The sequence below is a fragment of the Chamaea fasciata genome, unplaced genomic scaffold (assembly GCF_029207755.1).
Source record: "Chamaea fasciata isolate MVZ Bird 193981 ecotype frontalis unplaced genomic scaffold, bChaFas1.0.hap1 SCAF_5, whole genome shotgun sequence".
Classification (NCBI taxonomy): Eukaryota; Metazoa; Chordata; class Aves; order Passeriformes; family Sylviidae; genus Chamaea; species Chamaea fasciata.
The window spans coordinates 59,643,971-59,669,069 of NW_027094090.1; the positions used below are offsets into that span (position 1 = coordinate 59,643,971).

Here is a 25,099-nt window from a genome sequence, read left to right on the forward strand (position 1 = left end):
GGTAATTTTTAATGATAAAATTGGTATGAATGACTACGCCAATGTCAAGATTATATAAATTTATATATTAAATTGTTATATAACCAAGAAAGAAGAGCAGTGTAGGGTCAGGGTTGAGGGGTGTTTTCAGTTAGCTTAACAGCATTTCAGTTCATTCCAAAGTGTTGGTGTGTGTGTCACAGGGAAGTTCTCATGGCTGTTCCTGCTTTGCAGGAACTCCTGAGTAAGTTTTTTGAGGCTTTGGAGTAGAGCTATCATTCTGTCTCTTTTCATGAGAACAAAAGTAAAAGTATGAAAACAAGCAATGATCAATGCGAGAGAAAGTTTGCAGAGCTGCCTTTGAATTACAGCACCTTCCCATCCCTGAATTCACATCCAAAATAAATCATAGCTTATTCTTTTCTCACACAAGTTTCTTGTAGTTTGTTTTGTGGCATGTTCCTCAGGAAGAATAAAAGTACCCCTTTGATTTGATAGAACTTCCCCACCTATGAATTATATATAAGCAAAATTGTACTTTCTTCTTCTGAAGAAGAATTATCAGCTAACAGAAAAGTCAATTTTCATTTGTAAAATTAAGTGCCATTAGACATGAAGGGCACCTAAGGCAAGTGGCTCCTCTTCACCTCTCAAATACTGTAATTAAAGGTAAGGCTGTTTTCTTAAATGTCATTGTAGCATAATTGCATATGAGCAATTCTACCTACAGGTAATGACTGCTCTGTGCATTGGTCCTGGAATAAGCTCCCTCTAAGCAGTTCCTAAAGTTTCTGAACAGTTGCTGAACTCAGAGCACATGGGATTTTAATAACTGTGGGACTTCAGGTACTGCATTTCAGTGAGTCATCTTTGTTAAAATCTGATATATTGTGCTATGAAAACTTTACTCTAGAAATTAGCAGATGTCAGTCATTAGACTAATATCTTTATTTTTAGGAACAGTTTATGGATAATTGTGTTGATTTGAACTGTGGCATTATTTCTTAATCTTCAAAATGTAGTAATTTAATGATTTTCATGTGAATTTTTGTATGCATCTTTAAAACATCCATTGTTGTTATGGTGCACGGTGCCTCCACTTCCCACCCCATCCATGTGTTTCAGTCTTTCTCCCAGCTAGCATGGTGAAACTCCTAGCTTTGTGTTGTCTGTCCTGGGAGATGATGTAAGGAAAATGGGCAGAAGACAGGAATATGATATGTTTTTCCTTGCAGCTGTTTTTGCTTGCCTGTCAACCTACATTTAAACAAACAACTGAGGCTTAGTTGTCCCAGTCATGGTCTGGCAACATGGTTAAACACAGCTAAACTTTCCATTATTTTGTCTGCAACTGGTTGGTTTATAATGGCTTGTATTTGCTGTTTACCAAACACATATAATTTATATATGTTCCTTTTCTGGGTAAAGTATAGGTGGCCTGTCCACCTTGGTCAAAATCGGTAGAATTTTGTCCCAAAGAGTTGGTATGTTGGGATTCCTCATTTAATTTTTCTTTGCTCAGAATTGTTTCGATTGTGTTATCTGAGGATTATGCAGTCTTTGGTCTTGTACACTTGGAATCAGTCCCATCCACCTATTATTTCTGTGTACTTCTCTAATTTCTTCACTTACAACTAGTGTTTCTGAAATCTGTACTAATTGTCAGCGTGTGGAGCTTACAGCTACAATCCCAAGAGTCTCGCAGTGAGTGATACCCTAACCTAAAAATCAACCATCCAACAGGTAACACATGCACCCACAACTTGGAAACAAGAAACAGGAAACTCAATTCTGTTGCAGTATGTGAGTAGCACCAGACTGTGGGGCTGTTGGCTGTCCCAGGGATCTTGCAGCCTCTGCAAAGAGCAGGATAAATCCTCATTTTTTGCTCTTGCCTCAGGATACAAATATAAACATATATTTTCTCATGCAAACAGTATAGTCTGGGCAGGATCAAGGATGAATTGTCTGTTTTATAATAATAAACCAGCCTAATGTGACATGCGAGAAACCGTATTGTGTATAGTTCGGTTCATTACATAAGTAAGTTTCAAGAGACCTTGTTCGTGAAAAATAAAAATAATTTGGGTTTGAAAAATCACAGTGTAGTTAATGATGCTGTTATTTGTCACTGGCACACTTCTAGTCTTATTCTGTTGAACATTCTGTTACTTGGTGCCAGTGTAAATGTCTGTTTATTGTGTAAGCCTTAGACTTTTGTTCTTTTTCATACACTCAAAAAGGTAATGTATTCACACACCCCCATCATCTTGTACACTGGTTTCCTCCACCTTTCAGTAACCTCCTAAGAAGCTCCTTTAAAACTACCCCGATCCTCAAATGAGCAGTAACTTGGCTGAAGTCAGAAGCCTTTTGTTGCTCTCACAGCACTTTTTCAGGCATTTGCCACTGTATTATCTATTGTCTATATTATCTACTGTTCTAAAATACTGAATCTCAATGCGTCTGTTAATTCTTCCTTTAAGCATTCCACTTTCTTCCTTTAAGCATTCCACTTTCAGATGGGAGTGACCTCCCTGTTGTCAGATAGTGAACAGCAATTCTATTTTCTTTAACTGTAGGAGTTGCCACCAAAACACTTACCTTTGTATCACAATGATTTGCTTAGCATGCATGCAGATCTAACAGCTAAAAAGTCCTTTCAAAATACAGCACTTTTTCATAGTTTCTTGTGAGTAAAAAAAAAGTAACTTGTCAGGCACCAGGACACTTACTGAATCCTGTCACATTTCATTCTGCACTGCAATCAGCAACAACACAGAAGTTGCCGTCATCATGTGGCGTTTCATCCTGTGTTGGACAAAATATGAAATTCCATTGGTAAGGACTTACCTCTATCAGTTCTATGAAGAGATATGTTCATGACATCAGGCAATACTTATGAATAAAAATGTTATGTCTGCACATAGTAGCTCAAAAAACCCTTGCTATTTTATGGCTAGATGGTTGTTATTTTTATAAGATCAAACTGATGGGGAACATGAGACTGAAGGGATCAAATGGATCCTCAGTTTTAGCCGCTCATAATCACAAGCAGTTAAATTTTTAGATATCTGTTTCAGAAGCATCCGCAGTACAATCCACAGACACCCTGAGCCTCAGGAAGCTCTTCGGTGCTTTGTAACAAGTGAGACCTAGAGTCTCTGAGCACACCAAGGACAAAGCAGGATCTTTGTCACTGTAGAAGACAACAGATTTCAAAAGAAGAGGGTATGTTTCTCAGGCATTTTGCCCAAAGCCTTTGAAGAGGGCAGTCAACCGCATGTGGAAAAGCAAACATTAAAAAAAAAAAAAAAAAAAAAAAGCAAACAAAAAAACCTTAAAACTGCTTTTGTAAGAAATCAGAAACTTGCAGCTTTATTTTCCAGCTTCTAGTCCATACTTTTCATTGAAACTTCCTTGTTTCAGTGAAAACTCTCCAAAATTCTCTTGTGACTTTTATTTTCTGTGAGTTCATTTTCTTTTCTCTGTGTCCAACAACTAAATTCATAAATGTTCGTGCCCTGACACATCACCTAGGATGTCACAGGGTATTGATTTGGAGAAAAGTAGCAGCTACTTGTAGCAGCAGGGGTTAAACAGGAGGAACTGAGGATCTCATCAAAAGCAAGCAACGATCAGGTGCTTTCAAAAGCTTCTTGGAACAGTGTATTAAGATGTGTAACTAACGTGTTTATTTCCTTAAATATGTGCTAAGATTCACAATTCGAACAGAGGCTTGTTGAAAGGAGACCTCTCTTGCACATTATACTCAGGAGTGCAAAGTTCAACTGGAAGTGTTGCAGTGGAATGGGAGTTTATTCAAAGATAATCAGATAAAGGGCATTCTGCAGAAAAGTACTTCCAGTAGGACCAAAGCCTATATGATCTGTAACACACAGTTCAGTGCTGGTGTAACAAACCCCATCATTTCAGAGAAGTCTGATGCATTTTTGGTCATTTCTGTTGAATGATGACACATGAGAGAGGGTTTTTTTTCCTGGCTACCCATTCAATCTAGCAAGGTAGTCTGGCTAATATGAATTATCTATGGTTGATCTATGCAAGGCAAAAGTTCTACATGGACATAGAGCAAGCATGGCTATCAGCTCAATTGCTTTTAGCCCTTGTTTTAGCCCTCTTGACACACAAGGGCAATCTACCTTAAAATTTCTGGGTAAAAAAATACATTCTGTGTATTTTTGGTCTAACAATTGCATTTACACCTTCAAAAGAGCCTTAAAATAAAAGTAATATGTCTGCTGAAATGCACGTGGAAATACTGCTTTTGTTCTGCAAGAATTGTGCTAGTGTATGTTAGCAGGTTTCAAGCTCTATTAAAAAAAGAGGAACTTATTTGCAATAAGCATTATATTGAGTCATAAAACTCTTCTAAAAGTAGATTTACAATTGTTTCCTAGCATTCTAATGGGAATTCCATACTTGCAACAGAGATTATTTTAATCAAAGCTGATGACATTTTTTTCAGGCTTATTTTCCTATTTGGTGACTTTCAGTTTCCAAGTTATTACTAGTCTATGTAATTTTCTCAAGCAAAACTTTTTTTCATCAGTCTTTGTACTCTGAAATGGCAAAAGAAAGAACACTGACAGGCCAGTTGTGGGATTTATTATCACTGATGCCTAATATTTAACAGTAGGTAAATAGTACTAAGAGACAGTCTGATTACTCTGAAATGATACATAGAGGAAAATACTGACATCTGGTTTTTCTGCTTTTAATTTTTCTTATTAAGAGAAAAAGACCTTATTTCTCTCTGTGCTCATCAGTATATCAATCGACTGCTTGATTTTGCACTACACATATCAAGATTTTTATGTCATGTTTGTATTAGAAGGCACAGGGCTGCTGAAAATGAATGAAAACATGAAATATGGAGTGCAGATGTACCAATTTTCTGGCTTCTTCACAGGCACATGTCAAGCTCCAACTGTATCCCTTAACAAGCTGGGGTTTCTACAAAGCAAGCTCAGTCTAGACCACTTCACCAATGGAACACTAGCAATGTATTTGTTGTGTCCGAACTCCAACAGATTCCCGTTCCTACAACTTTCTGGATTATGCTGTATGTTCTTTTTGACTCTAATTATTCTGAGATTTTGATGTATTAGCTTTTTTTAGAGATAAATACTGAATATCTGAGAACTGAAGGACAGGGACTTTTATCTAGTTACATTTTTTTTAATGTTGTTTTATATGAGTACATCTAACAGGGTCAAAAGTCTTCAAACATTATGGGAAAAAATATTTCTGCTTTTAAAGCACCTCTGGTAAGGATTAAGAAGTCCCTTAGAAGTCCCGATTTTATTCTTTTTTAAAGGAAGATGCAGCTATATTCTATAGTAACAAACCAGTAAAAAACCCCAGCCCTCCTGTCTGTGCATACAGCGACATCTCCTTTAAATGGATATTAAGATTGCAAATAAAGTAGTTAAAAGTTAACTACAACATGGCCAAATTAAGTCGACTAGTACAGCTTTAATTTGTCCTCATGTGTTATGGCACTATTATGACATGATCACCAGCAGTTCTGCTACAAGGTTCTTTCTTTCATTCAGTACATATTTGGGCAGTGCTCTCTTAAGGACTATTTAGCCTATGGGATTTCAATCCTGATTGCATCCCCAAGCCTTATCCACTACATAGTCAGATACTGCTTTCAAGAGAGAATTGTGAACCTCTTTATGGACTTTTTTATACGTCCTCCATTGCAATGTTCTACATAAGGATTAAAACATTTATAAGTGCATTGTGATGTGAAGACAATTTTTATCCCTGCTTTACAAGAATGATGGTACAATGAGATTAAATTGGAAAATACCCACTAATTTTGTATATTTGATCTATGATACCCAAGAACTCCTGTTTCGGAGAGTTCAGCATTTGTGGGCAGTTTGTGGGGTCAGACCAGCCCTCTGTGACTACACTTGCAGCTGGTCCTGCTCAGCATTTCTGCAAATCTAATGCTGGGGTCTCAAGTCAGAAGTCCCAAAAATGAGGAACATACAGTAAGTGACCACCTGTGAAAGTTTGCTCAAAGGGACTTGCCTTGCATCGTTTGGGAACTCTGTGGTAGAGGCAGGCTCAGAACCCAAACCCACTTCTCCAGGGCAGCATTCAGCTGCTTTGACTTGGAAAGCATCCTCTCCCTCCCTTGTTCACCAGACAGTTTATAACTTCTGCAACAGATGCAGCAGGGTTTCTGCATGTGATGATCTCATTCACTGAGCAGGACCACTCATTATTAGAGCAAAATTTATTCCGTACACGTTAAAAACAGGAGTCTTCAAAGGAAACTGTTAAAATACACACTCACGGAGGAGGAAAGGCAGATGATTATGTTTTGATTTGATATCTTCTGCCTTTGGAATACTACCATATTCTTCTGTAAGAAGATCCCTCATGCCCCACTTTCAGATGCCTCAGTTAACAAAAAACAACATTTGGAAAAACCCTGGCATTAAAAAAATTCCCTTCAGTCTGCCACCTGCATCTCCACCATCTGAGTTAACTGCTCAGGTGATGGCAATAGCAGGTTGCTGTCTTCTTGCTTCACTGAAGAATTTCACCAATGTTTTCTGCAGCAGGGAAGTATTCCAAGTCCAGGTGAAATCTTGGCCTTCACTGTGGTCTTAGGAGACTGGGAGTGGAAAGATGTCATTAGTCCTTCCCCCTCCGTTCTTCCCTTCTTCCCTTATCTTTCAAAATTCAGTCTTCCCTTTTCACTGTATTTGGCTTCTATTCTTGCTCCCCTCAATCCAAGATATATTGGTCCAAGCTTCTCATCCCTAATCCTACACTCTTCAGCCAGGTCTCACAAAATTAGTGCAGATTTTCATATGAATCTCAGCCTTCCTTTTATCTTCTTGTCAAACAGGTTCCAATCCTCTTTTCTCAAATCCTGGTTAAATCTCTTTCTGGCACCTATCCCCATGATTCCACTGAGCACCTTGGAGTTCAGACCCAGTGTCTATGCAATCATCTTCCAACTATGATGACTTCAAGCTCTCAGTCTTAATTCCTAGCATCTTCTGCTCTTTTCTTTAGCAGTTGCAGTTTCCTTCATGTGTCTCACCTGGTGTCCCACACAGCAATCGTTGGTACTGCTCTGGCACTGCTTCCTCCCAAATTTATCCCTTCTTGTGCCTATGTTCCAGTCAAGCATCTACTCATCCAGTGAAGTTTCAGTCCTGTCCAGGTGTTAGTAGAATATAAAGTTGATCTGAAAGAGCAGGAAAAAGTTCTTGAACTGTATTTCTTCAACTGTACTGAAACTGTTACACTTTCTGCGTCTGAGGAACAGCATAAATAGAGAGTCCTAAAGAGGATGTTTTTTTAAGGACGAGGCTGTTCTGCTTGCCATGTATTTCAGGTAACACTGTTGAACAAATGTTCAACATGAGACACAGTGGCATAAAAACATGACACCTACTCCACTTTTTCTGTCATTATTTGCATTTACAGACCTTTTCAACATATATTTAGAATCAGCCTTATCCTCCATGTTGTTATAATTCCCTAACGAGTGGTAAAGTTTGATCTTTTAGGGTGTGCATATGAAATATGTAATGCTGCTGTTGCACTTGATTTGACTGAGTAGTCGCTATATCCCCTGAATCTGAAAGTTGTTCAACATGTATTTTACACAGGCAATGTTAAGAGCTTAGCTTAAAATGAGGTAAGTATGGCAGACAGGTGAAAAATATAATTTGATTTGAAGATTGACGTAGAATGTGTGTCATTCTCCTGTGAGGCATTGTGTTAACAATGTAACTTGCAGGCTGAATTCTCTGGAATCCTATTTACATTTTCTTCTGAAGGTGTTTGACATCTTTTTGGGGAGCTATAATGCAAAGCATTACCTCTTACCACTCATTAATCAGGAACTCAGCTTGTCCAGGCATGTTAAGCACCTGCTCAGTTTTAAGCTTGAATATGCTTCTGATTAGGTGTGAATTTCAGATTATAGCTGAATGTTTTCTAGAACTGGGTCCCTTGCTCTAAATATCTTTGAAGTATCTTTTTAAAAAGTCTCTATGAATCGAAGTCTCTCCTGCCATTATTGAAGATTTTTATGTATGACTGAATTAAGTACTTGACTGCCCAACAGCTTAATAACAAGTCAGGAGCCTTAGTTTGTCAAGGATTCCTTGTCTTGATTTTTAAATTATTTTCAATGTTCTTTTCTTTTACCTTTAGCAGATACATCCCATAAAACTCACTCAGCTAAACTCACTGAGATCATGTAGATATGATCTTGGAGGAGTTCCATGGAGAACATTTCCAGGACATACTTAAGGCCAAGATATGATGCAACTGCCAGGCCTCTTGCTTTTTTTGTTGAATTCAATGATGATACAAAATGCAGGCACCTCAAAGAGATATGGAAAAGAGTGTGAAGCCATTGCTAAATAACAGTTTCATTTGAAATTTAAATTCAAAAACCACTCAGTTTTGGAAAGTCCTCATTTAAAAAGGGTTCCAGGCCAGGAAACTGTTTTACTGACATGCCTCCTACCTTACCATCAAGATGCAGGATTTCTTTAACATCAGTTAGTAAAAATCCCCAAAGTTTAAGTACTTCTTCAGCACTTTCCTGATAATATAGGAAGCATTTATTTGCTAGTCATAGCACTTTATACCCACATCACTGTTTGCCTCATCAAAGCATAAATCCCCATTATTTGGGACAGCTGTTTTTCAGTCACCTGTAGAGTTTACTAGTGACAGGAATTCTATTTCTAAAGAATTTCTTTTGCTGCTCTGCAGTTCCTTAAAATGTACATTTTAAGTCTAGCATTCTGGCAGAAATCTGACATCATTCTACTCTGACACGATCAGACAGAATGTGCTGGAATTTTGTTGGTTTTGTTTTTTGTTATATGACAATTATAACACCAAGAATGGCTGTAAATAGTTTTTGTATTCTAACTACTTTTACTCAAGGGCATTCAATTATAAGGTCAGATGTATTTTTACATACCCAAGTGAACTTGGTCAACTGGTTGCCTCTCACATCTATTCGTTACCACCTTCCTCACAACCTTACATCTTCCTTCATTTCAGATGACCTGTTTTCAAGTCTTTGTTACTTTTTTTCCATCTCAGTCCTGTGTGGGAAATATCTGCCCAACTCCCAGGTGGGACTAAATGTAGATGTCTGTCCCTGAAAATGGAGATTCTGTCAGAGGCTCAAACCACTCTGCTTTTGGTGGTCGAATGCTTGAATCTTTTCTAAACTTTGTGGTGCCAGTCATGAAGTATGGTAGTAACTTCCACGAAGGTGATGTCAAAATGTAATTCCAAAGTTTCCTTTAAGAGAAAAAATAGGAGCATATTTGCTTTGCAATGGATCTACCTGGGAACGGCAACTGATCTTCCTGTTGCATGTGGCAGAAATTGGTCCAGCCTGTCAGGATACCCTATTTATAACTATTTAAGACAAAAGAACCTGCAGCAAGAATAGCTGTAAAAAAACTTCTATGGAATATATCATGTTTTGGTTGAAAGCCCAAAACATTTTCTCTTTTCAATTTTAGGAGATGAATGTCAATATACAGTGGGTTTTTCTAATTCTTGGTCTTTTGATGAAATTGCATGTTTTCTATGAAAGATGGTGCATTTTCTTAATATTTTCTGCTCTTTTTTAAAAATTTCTTTTATACTGTCTCACACAATTTCTGCCTATTTTGAAGTTGTAAATGAAATAAATACACCTTATACGCCTTATGATATAATCCTGTAGATTGTTGCATTTCATTTCAGGTGAAGGTCAGCTTGTATTCTTATAGTGAAAACAGCATGTTGTATTCTTTTAATGCATAATGTCAGCATTTTCATTAATAGTGACTTGTTATTTCTATCCTTAATGGACTTGGGGATCTCAGACTGGCCTGTTGATTTACTTTCACCACTTTTTCTTAGAGGCATATTCCTCCACTGCTGGTAATTTTCAGAGGTTTTAAAGATAATTTAGGGCCTGCACAATGATCAAAGTTGATTTTTCTTCCTGTTCAACAGCTACAGATGCAGTGCTTCAATACATGCTTACAAGGTCTGTCTGCCTGAACCTGGGTTGTATTTGTCTTAAAAATGTTAGAACTCTGTTACATTTATTCTGTTTGCTCCTGTATGTCTGCTACAGGTCTTTAATTCTTAATGGTTGCAGATGCTGCAGCAGTTATTATGTCTCTCTTTCCAGCTTTTCCAGAAACAGACACAATTGCATCCTTCCATTCTTTGTAGCTGACAAGGCTCTGTCACCTAGACTTAACATTTTTCAACTCTCAGCCTTATGGTTTAGGGGCAATGGAATTGAAATGGAGTGTTGAATTAATCCTGTGTGATCTAAGTACCCCTTGAATCTGAAAGCACGTTTCTTCCACAAATAGCTCAGTTACTTGGAAAATTGTTAGTTTCTATTTGCCTTCCCCAGTTTCACTATCAAGGGTTATTTAAATACTATATTAAATACTTCTTTCTATCTCCTTTCTTTTTCAGGGGAAGACTTTCACTTTTATCCTTTATCAGGCTCACCTCCTAATCATCAAGTCATAGAATGGTTTGGATGGGAAAGATCTAGAGTAGAACTCTTTCCATTATTCATTGCTATTTTAATGAAATGCTGTTATATTATTCCCATCTTGCTCTGATAGTTTTCTGCTGAAGTATTATTGTGTTTTATTTATCCCAATATTTGACAGTACTCATTATACCTGTAAATGAATCAAAATTATTCCTTCATATTTCACTTCAGAGTCTTCTTTTAGTTAGGGCTGGTTCTTGTTTTTTCTCCCAATGCACTTTTTGTTATTAGTTCCCTGTGCTTCTGTTGTGGTTTCTGGTTTTCTATCTCAGCGGGGTTTCCCATCAGAAATTCACTTCCTTTGGTTAGATGAAGCCAAAGAAGAAGCTCCCTGAGAAGCCTTGCTGACATGAGCATTTGGACCAATACTCTGGGTCTAGTTGTAAGATGGGGGCTTTAGGTGTGGGTTTTCCACTGAAAAGATGATCTGTCCACTCATGCAACTTCAGCTTCCATGATGCTCTTCTCTTTATAAGCCCTAGAAGAGGTAATTCCATGCTTAGACCTAACCTCTGTAATAATTTATCCAAATAACTAATTTTATGATTGTAATGATTTACTGGCCCTTAGTGAAATCTATTGCAGATCTAATGTTGGCCAAATAAATAGATCCTAAGGTTGGATCATAACTTACAATCCACATTGAGATACCTCCAATGGGATATGCAAATGTTTTGTGTTTAGTGGCAAGGACATGTCTGAGGGAGATAATGTCTCATTTCAGTATTAAAGTTCAATTTGTAAAACATTTTCAGTATCTTTTGTCTTTCTTAAGGTACAAAGCTTCACACATGAGATGCACTTGAAGATAATGAATGAGCAAAGCTCTTTCAAAAATGAGGCCCAGGAAACAACTATAAAGACCTCTTACAAGAACTAAAATGCCAATATGACATTCTTTAGGTAACCAACTGCAATGCTTTATAAGGTAGACAAAAAATTAGAACAAATCAGGAATTCAGGGAAGTATGTGCAGCCTTAAGGCTGGCACAACAAGTTTCCCTTTAGCGTAGTGAAAATAGCAGTGGTGTCAACCTCTGTTTGCAGAAATTATCACTGGTCCTTCGGCTTTGGTGGCTCTATACCAATTTCCACCAGCTAAGGTAACAATACTATAACACCACCAATTACAATAAAAGTTTATATTTTGCATTGGAGAGAGTTTGCCATTTGCAGAATTATTTGTAAGGCAAGTGATGCATTTGAAATTATGATATATCCTCATCTTTTGGTATTTGAAAAAATTAAAAAATGTGTATTTTAATGTATAGACTAAACTTTTCCAACACAAATGTGAGACATATAGAGTCAGTTTCATAATCTGATTTGCTAATATGATATGATGGCATAATCGGGTTTTTTTGTTTGTTTGTTTTTATGTTTCCTTTTCAGTTTTTGTTTGGGGTATTTTTGTATGTGTTCTATACTGAATTATCTGACCAAAATCATGGTAAACAATAGTAGTGAGGCTATTTAAGAGCTGCATTTATTTCATTCTTGTGTTTGTTTGGAAGTTTGACTTTGGTTGTTTTGTTGGGGGTTTTTATAGGAGAGTTTTCTTTGTATTCCAGGGCTGGGAATGTGAATTCAGGGATTTTCTGAGCCCACTAGTTTGAAGTTCAGACTGCAGACGCATTGACTGTGAGATATTCATGCCTAGATTATCATTGCACACTACATGTTAAAAAAGAGGCCTCTCCATGTATTGATCCCTGTTCTTCCTGCATAGAGCAAAGGCTTCATCCTTGCTGCAAGAAACTTTCCAGCTTCTTTTGAGCCTTGAATGGAGCTTAATGACAGAGATTTTAAAGTTCACTGGTCGGCATGGTTAGACTCAGGATGTGAGCACAGGCATGTGATCCCTCAGCTTTTCCACTTTCAGGGAGACAATGTTTGTGGTGGTGTAATTATTGTGAATCTACACCCATGAGGACTTGAGGCAAGGGTTATTACAGAGCTGGTTGGCCAGAAGAGTAGTGGCAAAGGCATCTGACAATGGCCAGAACAAGTATGTAAGCACAGAAAATCTCTGAATCTTCATCATTCAGGATGTTTTTTTATGAAGTGCCCTCTATTTTCAGGGGTATATTTGGGCAGTTACAAATTGTCTGATGTTCAAGAAACTTCAAGAAATCTACAAATGTTAGGTGAGAAAACTTGCCATTTCAAGTTTTAAATTACTTTAGGAAGGATAAGACTGTATTTTTTTCTTTATTTGAACAATGCCTCATGCAAGAATCTTTATGCTTTCTCAAACCCTCTGACAAGCGCTGTAATACACTATTTAGTTCTGAGTTTTATTGAGATGTGAAAATGCTTCTACTGTGCCATCACTGTGAAGTATCTTTTATGCCAAGCAGAGATGGAAGAAAGTTCTGGAACTTAAACAATAATTCTGTTGTTTGAAGTTTATTTTTAAAACATGGAGGAAGAAGAGCTTGATGTTGTGGTTTCTAACGGATACTCAGATTTTGTTATCAGGCACATCAATTGTTTGAGACATGAAGATGTGAAGAGTGAGTTCTCTATCTCAGACTTTTATCTGGAGTCCATCCTCCCATCCAATGCAAAAAATCAAAGTAGGCTTTCTTCTCTAATAGTATGTCTTAGTAGAGGTCATTGTGCTGCCATTCTTGGCTGCACTGTGATGTGTTGATTGAGCAGTGAATGTCAGCTGACACTCAGTCCTCAGCTGTACCTTCCTCTCCTGTCCTGAACACATAGAGTGAGGTAGGCTGGGATCTTGCTCAGATTTGTGTTGGGCCAAAGATTCAATGCACAAATGGGGTGCAGGGTTTAAAACTCCCCTCTGAGACAGCGTTTGCTCTTGTTCTTATGCCGTGTGCTTGTGCTGTGTATGGCACTCTCCCATTTCCTCTGAAAACAAACCTTTTGCTGACTGCCTTCTGGTGTAGCCTCTCATATGAAAAAAACAACTTTCTGATAGAGAAATTTGATTTAGGAAGATGGATCATTTTAGTGGTGGTAAAACCATTACCTTTCATCCCTTGACCTTCAACCTCTTTTACTACACCCAGCCAGCAGCCACATACCCTCATCGCTGCTTATGCACTTTGAGAATTTAACTTAATTATTGCTATAATATATTTAGTTGCTGATTTGGGTATTGGGAAGCAAAGAAGATAAACATTAAAACATTTTTCCTTCCCTTTTCCCAGGCTCAACTGCACTCCAGACACATCTCCTCCCCTCTTGTTATCTCCACAGGTTATACTCAGTTCCTTTGGTGAGGCAATGAGTGGCACAGGGGTTTGGGGTCAAGACCTTGTGGTTTCTCTCTGCTGCTCCTTGTTTCTCACCCTGTGCTTCCACTGCTGCTTCCTTCTTACTAATTTCCTCTACTCCACTATGGTCACTCTTTGGGCCACAATCTCTTTGGTTTTGTGGCTACTCAGTTATGGAGCACCTCCAAGTCCTCTGACCTTGCTGCTCCCTCATTCCCTTGTTTCTCTCATTGTCACATTCCCTCCTTGTCCCCTCTGGTTGCCAGCTAATTTTCTTTTATAAGCCCAAGTCAGACCAGAGAAGTGGTGCAAAATAGAACCTGAAGTTCAAAAAAAGACATACATATATTAACATATTTCACTAAAAAAAGATATCCTGAAACTTTTTGGCGCAAATTTTGAAAAGGCAGCTTGCATCTGAAACCAGTAGAAATGGTTGATGGCTTCAAATTGGTTTCACTGAGCTTTCATAACAGGGCTAGTTTTTGACTAGGTTCTTGGTTGAGAGAGTGTACATAAATAATGTAAGAGGTAATTACTGTTTTACAGCAGCTTTGTGGCAAATGCTGAGGAAATTCTGCAAAATGTGCCTCTGAAAGACTTGGCTGGAAAGAGCTATGGCACAGACTAGATTTTGTCAGCAATAAGAAGCTCCAAGCTAAAACTCTCAGAGTTCTGCTCCTGTACGATGCAACATCATGTCTTGGAGCTGCTCAGAAAGTGTTTGGCAGACCACCAACTACAGATTGCCTGATTCTGTACTGAATGCTGTAGCCAATGCTTTAGAGCTGGCTACAATGGGCTACAAACATGAGCTTTGAAGCAGAACTCTGAAATTCCTTCAAACTCGTATTTTGAGGTCTAGTTTGGTCCACCCCTTACACTGAGATAAAAAGAAGGTTCAGATAAAAGCTCTAAGTCCACTTCAGTCTGTGTGGGACAGATGAGGAATGTAGGGTTTTGCCTTAGATTCACCCTACCACGATACCAGTGACAGATTTGTTAGAAGGTGCCACAGAAAAAAAGGAAAAAGGAATATCTCCCAATGTTTAAAACCCACATGTTTTGGATGATAGTTAAAGCTTTTTTTTTTTTTTTTTTTTTTTTTTTTTTTTTTTTTTAATATCAGTATAAATCATCCCCTTTTGTGCAGAATGAGGGGAACATGATAGCAGGTTACTACATCTATACTCTCAAAAAAATCCCTAGGCAAAAGACTTCCCTAAAATCAGCTATTTAATGCAGCCCCTTTGCCAGCCCTTTGCTGTGGGAACTTAGTCTTTCTTTCATTTCCAAAACCAGACAGATTCTTGTCTTGTGTGTGGAACTGAATTTCTAGGTAAGTGTCCAGGTTTTTTTGTTAAGCTTAGTTAAGGTGTGCCTTTTTCTTCTTTGGTATGAATTCATTGGTGTAATTGGTATGACCATTCAACAGTACCTTGCCTATACTTGTGCATTTTAGACTTTGGAAAGCATTGAGGTGACTGTAGATGTTCTGTCAAGGAATCAGTTTGGAGTCTGAGTTAGAAAACATCACTTTAAGGGAAGTGAATTACTTAAAATTATGGGACAATATGTGGGGATCTTTACAAAGCAGATTCCTGTCTTTAATTTCTACAGCCCTGTGCTCCAGGAATCTGTGGCCACCATTGCAGCTAAAGGATTGACACTGCCCATTATGGTTTTAGAATAGATTTAGGTCAGATCATTCAAATATTTATTGCACTGTACTCAGAGAGAAATATCCCACTGATTTCAGTGAGGTCAATTTACTGAGTCACTGGGATTCCACCATATATGCCTGGTTGTCAAAATTTAAAAACACTTCTGCAGATTTTGACCGTATCCTGTAACATACTTTCCTGAGGTGAAATTCCCAGCTTAGAACATGCATGGTTAATGTTGGATAAAATTCTTTCTCTGTAATATTTATGTATCCTCTCTCCTTTGTATTTTGAAACATTGCACACAATCAATAAGTATTTAATGAGTAAAATACTGATTATTGATTATTATATTTACAGTTTTGAAATAATAATGTAAATTATAAGGGAGGGGGGGAAATCTGTGAGGCAAAAAAACTTGATTATAGTTTTCTTTAAGAAATATAAACCTAAAAGGAGGTACTAAGGATATGTTTCTGAGTAATATTGTTCATGTTAAACAGGCTGGAAATGTGTCTATTTACACTGTTTATTAAACAATCAAATTTGCCTCTGGAACTCACAATTAGTCTGAATGTTTCTTTATGTTCATATACCGCCATATGCTAATCTGTATAAGAAAAAACTCTCAGCTTTTTTCAAGTGGCTGTGAACCAGAGGGACTTGAACACTTGCATGTAATGTAGGTCAGCATTTTCTCAAAATTAGAAGTTATGTTGACTGAGACTCAATGTCAACAATAACACTTCATAGTGTCTTTGAAAATGTATTTGTGAGGATGCAGATAATAATCTAAAAGTTGTAATATTAATGAAATTGTAAACTTATAAACAAAAAATAATTTGATTTTTAAAAAATACAATGTCAAAAGTATTTATTTAATTCAAACATCAGCTTCTAATAATAAATCCCTTTTATCTGTGTTTTTAAAGAGATTTTACTTTGTAATTGGAAACAATACTGAGTTGTTTCATTTAGTTATTTTAATTTATGCTCAGGGAATTATTATTCGTTTTGAAACATACAATTTTTAAAATATTGGTTCTTTTAAACAGGATTCAAGTCTTGACATCTAAATAATGGTAAGTCTACAACACCTGTATTCTTTTTCATTATTGAGTGATTCAAATATACTGTAGAAGACTCAGTCGAACTCAAATTCGAGGGTATCTTTAGGTTTTTACAACAAGGTGTTCTAAAAGTATAATAAACAGTTTTCTGAAAGTCCACACTTGGTTTGCTGTTGTGGCATAGTGTAGCATTTTCTCTGCTTAACTGCTTCAGAAATTATGTTTAATTATTTTTGTCATGTCAATGTTATTGAAAGATAGCTCTGGCTTCATAAACAATGTTACACGAGTGATACAAACATCTCCGCATTACAGACTATAAAACTCTCCACCCGCAGTAACACCCTTTATGTAAACTTCTTTTGCAAATTAAGGAAATGAACCTTGAAACATTTGACTGGTGAGCTGAGTAATGTTCCCTGTGTGAATTGTCTCACTGACCTCGAAGGAGTGAGAACTTTCTCATAATAGTAAAATATTATGGTGATGCCTTGGTGCCTGCAAAGATCTATTCCAGGAGAATGTGTATTCTATGCCATCACTTTTTATTTAGGGTGGACTGGTTGACAATGTTGAAAGAACCTGGTCTTTTCTGGTTTCTGACAGAAAAATGTTCTTGCAGAGCTTTCCTGACCACGACGTGCTGGGCCAGGCTTTTGAAGATGCTCTAGAAGTGCTGCAGCAGCACTCTGACAGAGAAATGCAGTGTCCCCCAGGTAACAAACACCCTTATTCTACTTCATTTTCCAGCTCCTATTTTTACAGGGAACCACCTCTTGAAACGTACAGGTGGGAGAGTAATCCCTCCAAAGTGGATTAATGGGAGGTTTTGTGAGGATGAAAAGAAGGAAAATTGTTTGGAGGGTTTCCACCCCTCGAAGAGTACTGCCCAGTGTGGTGAGTATCTTCCAGGTCACAGCACAGGGGAGCTGTTGGACTGGCTTATTTACCCTCTCCCCAGCACCAACCCTGGTGCATTGATCTCACTTTTCCTACAATCAGAGGATATATGACTGTTGTGCAACAGCCTTTTTCCAATTTTAATATTTTAACTTCAAAATGCCCTTCTGCAATGCCATGAATCCCAATGCAAAAGAAAAAAAAAGATCAGTGAGTGAAATTAATTTCCTCATATAATTTTTTTGTGCACTAATATATAAATATTAAATATTTTTATGCGAGAATGATGTTTTGAGTCTGGATAATTAATATATTTTTTATTGGCTTCAAGAGTTGTATATTTTACAAAACCTAAAATGCAAGAAAGCTGTAATTTTTTTCAGTTCTGGCAAAGTTTTGGTAATTAAATTACTATAAGATATAAAATTTGTGTTTAGTGGTTTTACACTGTAAGCAGAAATGCAAGGAAAAAAAAATAGGAGGCTACATTACAAACCCTCTAAGCCCAGAACAAAATACCTGCTGTCTTTTGTGTGAAATGCCTTTCACGTGAGGAAATTTATTTACATATTGTCTATTATAAAATAAAATGTAAATAAGACCCGTAGGGCTGTATCTTTAGCTGTTGTTAAAAATTTTTTGACTCCACTGCACCAGTAATTTACACATGCTTGAGGATTCACTATATATATTACTTCCAATCTTCTTCCTTATATATGTTCTTAGGGCTGCTGGAGTTATTAAACTCTTGCAATGCAATGTTTAGTCTGTTGCCAGTTGCACCCACATTTCCACTTGCGATAGGTGTACCAATACCCTTAAATATCTTCTTCTGACCACCTACAGTGGGTAATTTTTTCAAATGTCTTTAGTCTGGTGCTCTCCTCCACTTCTTTTAAGCATCACAAGTTCTTGGGTTCCTCCTGTGTCATTCTTTCAGGCACTGCAGATGTTCTGATGCTTCTTTACTTCATTCACCATTGGAGACTCTGACTTGCACTGTACTAGTGGTCTGCAGAACTGCCTGGGAGTCCCTTTTCCTTTCTAGGTGTATTATTGGAGTCTATGTCTATCCAATTCACTATGTCTGGTGGTCTGGTATGATCCTCTGTTATCCAGTAACCAAACAATTTCATGATGCTACAAAATATCTGACATTTTATCTTTAAAAAATTGCTTTTCTTTGTGAGGGCTAACAAAACCAGCCCAAGGATGTGATCAGCAGTAGCAGTACAGATTTTGCTGGGTAACCTGCTGATGTGGAACATCTTGACTCTGGACACTTTATTATCTAGAAGGCAGCCACAGGATAAAAGCTTTTTGACAGGCCCAATATGACCATGTCATATTGTTTGCTGTTGTGGTTTTCTTTTTTCCTTCTTTCTTTTTTACTCACTTGGTTTTTTGCTCCCTCCTCCTAAGTACCAGGTTATAAAAACTGCCTGACTGTGATCAACCATCACCACCACCTCCGAGCAAGTCCCAGTTACTGTGCAGCACCATCTGTGGAGGAGCAAGGGTATAGCTGGAGAAACGTGATTGTGAGTGAACTCATTTCTAGTAATAGTCAGACCTTACTGGGAAACTGATTGCTCATTTGGGATTTCTGATACAAATCACTGCACTAACACCAACAGAAATTTGGTCTGATAAAACTGCCTTGGGAAATATTTGCAAAATGTGATTAATAACATCTTTTGAGGAGTCAGCAATTTGCTTCTGATACCCTTCTGTGGTTAATCACATAATATGACAACTGACAAATAAACCTACTAGGGAATTAATTATAGGAAAAAAGCCTTCTTTTTATTACCTGGGAACAGGTGGAGAACAACAACTTCCAACCCTGATGTAGCTTCTGCCACTGTGAAAAAAACCCATGACTTTGATTTCTCCAACAGCAGTTTGTTCTAACAAAGTTCTGGAAGGACCAGCATTATCTGAGCACAGCTTCAGCCATTACAGTCCATATGCATTCTTAAAAACACTGGGAGTGTGGTCTCCAGGAGTGATGGAAAATTAATATTGCAGGGGAGATTCAGCCAGGAAATGGATTCCACAGAAGCCCATTTTCAAGCAGCAGATTAACAACAACACAGCATGGGAACAACAGAGTCTGTAGGGGCTACTGTCCAGGTGGCCATGGTTTTTTCCTAACTCTGAAAGCTGCTCCTGCCCTGGTTCCAGCAGAAGGGTTGAAGGTCCAGAGGGAGGCAGTCATGCTGTTTTCCCTCTCAGCTTCTCCTCTGGTGGGCAGCTCTTGCCCCTGGACGTGAATTAGTGCTGCTTGTTACTGGTACACTACACTGAGTGCCCACGTGGCTGAGAAAAGTCTTCCATGGGTGAGGTGATGAAAAGTTGCATTTTGAAGGCTTCGGGCAATTAATTACCACAAGTTTCTTTTTATTCAGAGAATGTACTCTATTAGTAATTTTTTATTGTCTTAATTCTTGAAGAACAGTGCAGCAGATTTTTATGCAGATGAGACTGTCTACAATACACTGCAGAATACTCCAGAAAGTCAAGTGATGCATGCTGCTGCTGGCCAGCTAAAAGCAGGGAAAGGTCAGTAAAAAGATCGTATCTTGATGTGTAATTTATGTTACTTTGAAGAAACGTCTTGGCAAATCATGCTTTCTCCTTTTTTTATTTTTCTAAAAATTTTCAACAGGAAAAAAGATGTGAACATTTGTTAGTGACTAGGATACAACTGCTAGTGTTCAATTTCCATCTGCTAAGTTTTATAAGATGTTATAAATCTATTATTAAATTATTCCATCCTTGTTTACTACACAGAAAACCAAACCAGAGACACGTTTCACTTCAAATCACTCAGGACGAAGTCTGATGCAGAGAAGTAAATCTAGCTATCAATAACATCTTTATCCACTTACACAACTTATTTTATTTCATGTGGCCCAACAAGCAGTGATTTTCCTGAAGGTTTTTTACATACATGAATTTTTTTTGCACACCCAATTTTATGCCTTTATTAGTTTACTTTTCAAATCACCTTTCAGCTCTTGTCACTTCCAATGTTCATTTTTGTGGCTATTTTTCTGCTCCTTCTGGTTGACTTTACTTGAATTGATATCTATTTTGCAAAGGATTGGTCGTGTCATTGCATTGTCATTGCAGCACTTCATTTTTTTAATTGCATTCATTATTTGGGTTTTTGGCGGGGAGGAACTCAGCATTCTTTCTATGACTGTTGGATGAGATTTTCACAGCTTCAACTGTGAGCTGTTGTACCTACTTTTGACCATGAGGCCTTTTTAAGTAGCTTCCTGATTTAGCTGCTTTTTTGAATTCCCCTTTTTTCAGTTTTTACCACATGGTGTCAGTTTTTGGTGTTGTCTCTGCCCATTGATGCTGAACACTGTGGTTTCTGTTGCCTAATAGCTGCTACTACTACTACTCCTATTGCTACCATAGACTCTTTGGAATAGTGGGAATAGTAGCCTCTCTTTCTCCGTTTTCGACTTCAGATATCTGAAATTCACCACTGCAAATGGAAAATTTTCAAATCCAGTAATGTTGCTTTTCCAAGTCTTATCCAGTGTTTCATTGGGGAATTTTACATGTCAGTATCTGATTTGACCTTCAGTTATTGCTGCTCTGTTAAACCTCATTTCTTGTTTCCTATTTCTTTTCCACTGTCATCAGTCCTTTTTTTCCAGAAGACAGCCTGCAGGTATTTGCAGAGTGATTAAGTATTCTTCTGAGGTTATTTTCTGTCCTCTTACAGATTTCTTTGTGTCCATAGTGATATTCCTGCCAGAAACTGTGATTTTGGGGACTGTTTCCAGCATACTAAATTAATTTAGTCCTTCTAGTTTCCTTTTGGGACATAAGAGGTTTTCTGTACACTAGCAAGTAGTGTGGCATTTTAGGAATAGATCTGTAGATTAAACTATCAGCACTGATGGCCCAAATCCTGTGTTTGAAGTCTTTCACAAAATTTTATTTAGGACAATGTTTAAGCTGGTCACAAGCTCTGAAGATTACATTGACATAGATATGCTTTTGGAAAGCATCTTTTGGGATAGGTTTCCTCTGAAAAGAGTCCAGTTCATTCATGACAAAACCATTCCATGATCTGAACTAATGCTCAGTGGAGTGGAGGCAGTCAAGAGAGGTTCTTTAGAATTGAATTAGATGCATTTTCCCTGAGACTATTAGGTGGCTTCAGGACAATTCAGCACTGAAATTTAATGCAGATGCTCTGAAACACCTTCTGAAGGAGCCTGCTTGCCCCCAATCACCACATAAGAAACCTGCAGGCACTCAGCTGCTGGCTTAGATTGATGTTTAGGACCTGAAAATGAACATCACTGGCTTATGCAATGTGATACAGTATGAAGATCTATTAACTGACCCAATCTCGAACTAGTGTGTAGCACTTCGGCCCTGGAAAACAGCTGGGCCCTGGAAACACAGCTGCATAAAAATGTAAGAGCAAAAAAACCCTCTCCAACAAAGGCATCAGCTAAAGGTGATGTGTTTAGAAATAAAAGCGTGGGCAGAAATGACTGCTGAACTAAGAGGCCAAACAGCACTAAGTCAGTTTAGTCCACAGTAGTCCATGGATTTTCCCCTGGTCCTGTTTATTTTACCATTGGTTTGTAGGATAATTCAGGTTGGAGGGGTCATAAGGAAGTCACCTACTAAGAAGTGCCCACTGTGACAAGGCAGTGTCGTTCATGGGTTTCCTTTTAAGCTTCTTAGTAATCTATTTGTATTTCTAGTAGAATATGTACTTCCAGTCACAGGCCAATTTTTATTTAGATAATGAAACTTTATTAATTTTTTGGAAAGTACCTCTGATTTCAGCCTCTTCTTCTTCCCAGTCCGACTGTTACTTCTGTCCTCTTTCCTTATCAGCAGATACAGAGTTACTGTCATCCCTGACAGATGTCTTGGCTTGACCTCAGTGTTCCGTAGCAACTGTGACTTTTTCCCCTCTTCCTAGTTTAAAATAGCCACATAAGACAAGACTTAATGAACTTTAGGTGCAGCTGCTTATTTCCACTTTGGTTAAAGTGGAAGATGTTCTTCTGCATAGATTCTCTCTTCTGCAAAATGTTCCTCTTTGTCTGATAATCTTAAATTCTTCCTCCTTACAGTAGCTTCTTGATCCCCTCTTGGCTTTGGGAAGGGAACTAGAAATACTTCATAGAGGAGAATCCACAAGAACTAAGCAAAACTAAACAATCCTCACTAGGACACTGAGAACTGAGCCTGTGGAGAGAAGCACTTGATTAACTGGCAAAAATTTCAATATTAAGCTTGCTTTATTCTGCATGGGAATGCAAGCTGACATCTCTGCAGATTTTTTTAAATATCACAGAGTACCAGAAGATCTAGCACCTTTTTGATTACATGAGATTTCTGGTTAAAAACTAACCTGCCTTTCCTGCTCACTCACTTGCCTTTCTTACACCTTTCATCCCCAAAACATTCCTGAAACAAATCTGACAAATCTGACAAAATGTCTCAAAATCTCTGAGTCTTAAATAAACAGGGAAACCATTTATTCAAAAACTTTCAGATTGGCTCTCCAGAACCTCTTCCCTGCCCTGTCTGAGATGTAATTTCCTACTATGAGTTCCTTGAGTGTGCATCTGCGCAGCATGTGTCTGAAGACTGATGCTTCTGGGATCCACCACACAGTGAAGTCACCAGATACTTGCCATGATCCCCACATAACCTGCTCTTGAAACTCTAATGACCAAATCCCTTTCTGTCACCACAGATCTGCACACCCTTCAGAACTAGAGTGTGGTGCTGATAATGTCAAGGTTGTGGATTTGATCCCTGTTTGAGCCGTTCATTTAAGAGTTGGACTTGATGATCCTTCTGGGTGTCTTCCCACTCAGACTATCCCATGATTCTGTGTTGCTCATATCTCTGTGATCCCATTTGCCGTTGCTGGTCTTCCACTAAACAGTTTATATTGATCTTTTAATTTGGGACAGTGTACTAGGTACAGCTATGCTTTTGCCTATAAGACCCTTTCCAGGAAAAAGACAACTGCTCATCTTTGAAAACAAGCATGAGTTCTGTTCTGACCTCTTGTGATTTATTTCTTTATAGGTAGGAAAAAACTTCGGCTATTTGAATACCTCCATGAGTCTCTGTATGATCCTGCTATGGCAAACTGCATCCAATGGGTGGATAAGCCAAATGGTGTCTTCCAGTTTGTCTCCAAAAACAAGGAGAAACTTGCAGAACTGTGGGGAGAAAGAAAGGGAAACCGCAAGATCATGACCTATCAGAAAATGGCCAGAGCACTGAGGAATTACGGAAGAACAGGTGAAATCATTAAGATTCGTAGGAAGCTGACATACCAGTTCAGTGCGCTTGTTTTGAAGAGACTTGCTCCATCTTATTTCTTGGGAAAAGAAACAATTTATCATCCCTACATTCAGTCTAACCAAGAATACCAGTGTGCAGATGACTGGACCAGTTACAATAATTACATGTACAACAATGGTTATGCATTACAGCATGCTACCAGCTAGACTTACTGTCACATAAACAGGCTTCTGTTCTCCAGCAATATTTTCCAGCACAGAAACTCTTCTCTCTACATAGCTTTTCCTTTAAGATATCATACGAATGCATAAAGAGAAAGGTTTAAAAAATGAAATTGACCTTGTTTTGTTCTTTTTGAAGTTAGTGATATATAGTCATTGCCTATTGAATAAATCCAGCAGCTGTAGAACACATTCTATTCTCCATTATGCTAATCAAAAGAATTACTGTAGTTTCAAGCTGGTATATTCAAGAATGGGACCAAGGCTTTTTTGTCTGTTACTGGACATCAAGATCCCATAGTGACAACACTCACTGGAAGTTTTATGCATATCTCCAGTCAGAATTTAGGTGATGTTGTACCGTGGTCGCTGATTCCCTAGGCTATAAAGGGAAGACATTTTCCAACTGCATGAAGCTGTTGTCTGTATTTTTCACCAATGTTCATTATAAAAGGACATTTTCTGAGTGAATGCCTGGCTGAATGATAAAACTCCACAAGAGGGTGCGCCTGTTGACCAAGTTGTTAAGCCTTAATCACCTAAATTAACATATCTTAGCACAAATCCTGCCAAGTGGTATTAGGATTGCCAGGTGCACATTTTACTGTTGGCAATGGTTTCATTGGGACCATGAGAGAGTTAGTATAGGATTGTGCTTTTGATTAATTTTTCATTAAGTTTTGTGCACTTCTTCTCCCACTAATATGAGGAGCTCCACTTTTATCCAGCAGGTCTGTACTGACCTAAAAAATTAGCTTTGCCATTTATTTTAGGAGTTACAACTTTATAAATAAAATTTCACTTCTCCAGCTCTTTTTTCTAGATGGGAATGTAGCTGAAAGTCTCAGTAATTTGACAGTCTCTTCCTGGGGAAGAAGAACTAAATTTAGGCAAAAAAAGAGTAGTGGCCCCTTATGTCAGGATAATACCTCTAAATCTACTTTTTCTCATACTTCTGTTACCTGATCAACTTGGATCTTCATTTGAGTTGTCTTTTGCGCTGAAATGTTTCCATTCAAGTGTGTTGAGTTCCAAGTTCTGCATTTTGCAGTGTGTAGGCCTGGATATTAATAAAGACAAAAATAATTTCTGTGGA

At 37.9% G+C, this 25,099-nt stretch overlaps 1 protein-coding gene across 3 annotated transcripts; it reads left to right on the plus strand.

Annotated features, from left to right (window-relative positions):
• Nucleotides 1-561: 561 nt before the first annotated feature.
• On the plus strand, nucleotides 562-25,099 carry SPIC (Spi-C transcription factor). 3 transcript variants are annotated; one of them, XM_066183904.1, is made up of 6 exons: nucleotides 562-648; nucleotides 16,550-16,576; nucleotides 17,187-17,280; nucleotides 18,887-19,005; nucleotides 19,921-20,029; nucleotides 23,561-25,099. In XM_066183904.1, exons 2-6 carry the CDS (start codon nucleotides 16,574-16,576, stop codon nucleotides 23,986-23,988), a joined length of 753 nt encoding a protein of 250 aa, XP_066040001.1. In that variant the 5' UTR covers nucleotides 562-648; nucleotides 16,550-16,573; the 3' UTR covers nucleotides 23,989-25,099. The 3 variants fall into 3 exon arrangements, with proteins under 3 accessions (XP_066040001.1, XP_066040000.1, XP_066039999.1); XM_066183903.1 differs by lacking the exon at nucleotides 562-648 and adding an exon at nucleotides 15,099-15,169; XM_066183902.1 differs by lacking the exons at nucleotides 562-648; nucleotides 16,550-16,576 and having other exon boundaries at nucleotides 17,155-17,280.

Coding starts and splice junctions, on each gene's coding strand:
- SPIC (XM_066183902.1), top strand. CDS start 17,175: ATGTTCTTGCAGAGCTTTCCTGACCACGACGTGCTGGGCCAGGCTTTT. Junction 17,281..18,886: donor AGAAATGCAGTGTCCCCCAG/GTAACAAACACC, acceptor CCTCCTCCTAAG/TACCAGGTTATAAAAACTGC. Junction 20,030..23,560: donor CCAGCTAAAAGCAGGGAAAG/GTCAGTAAAAAG, acceptor ATTTCTTTATAG/GTAGGAAAAAACTTCGGCTA.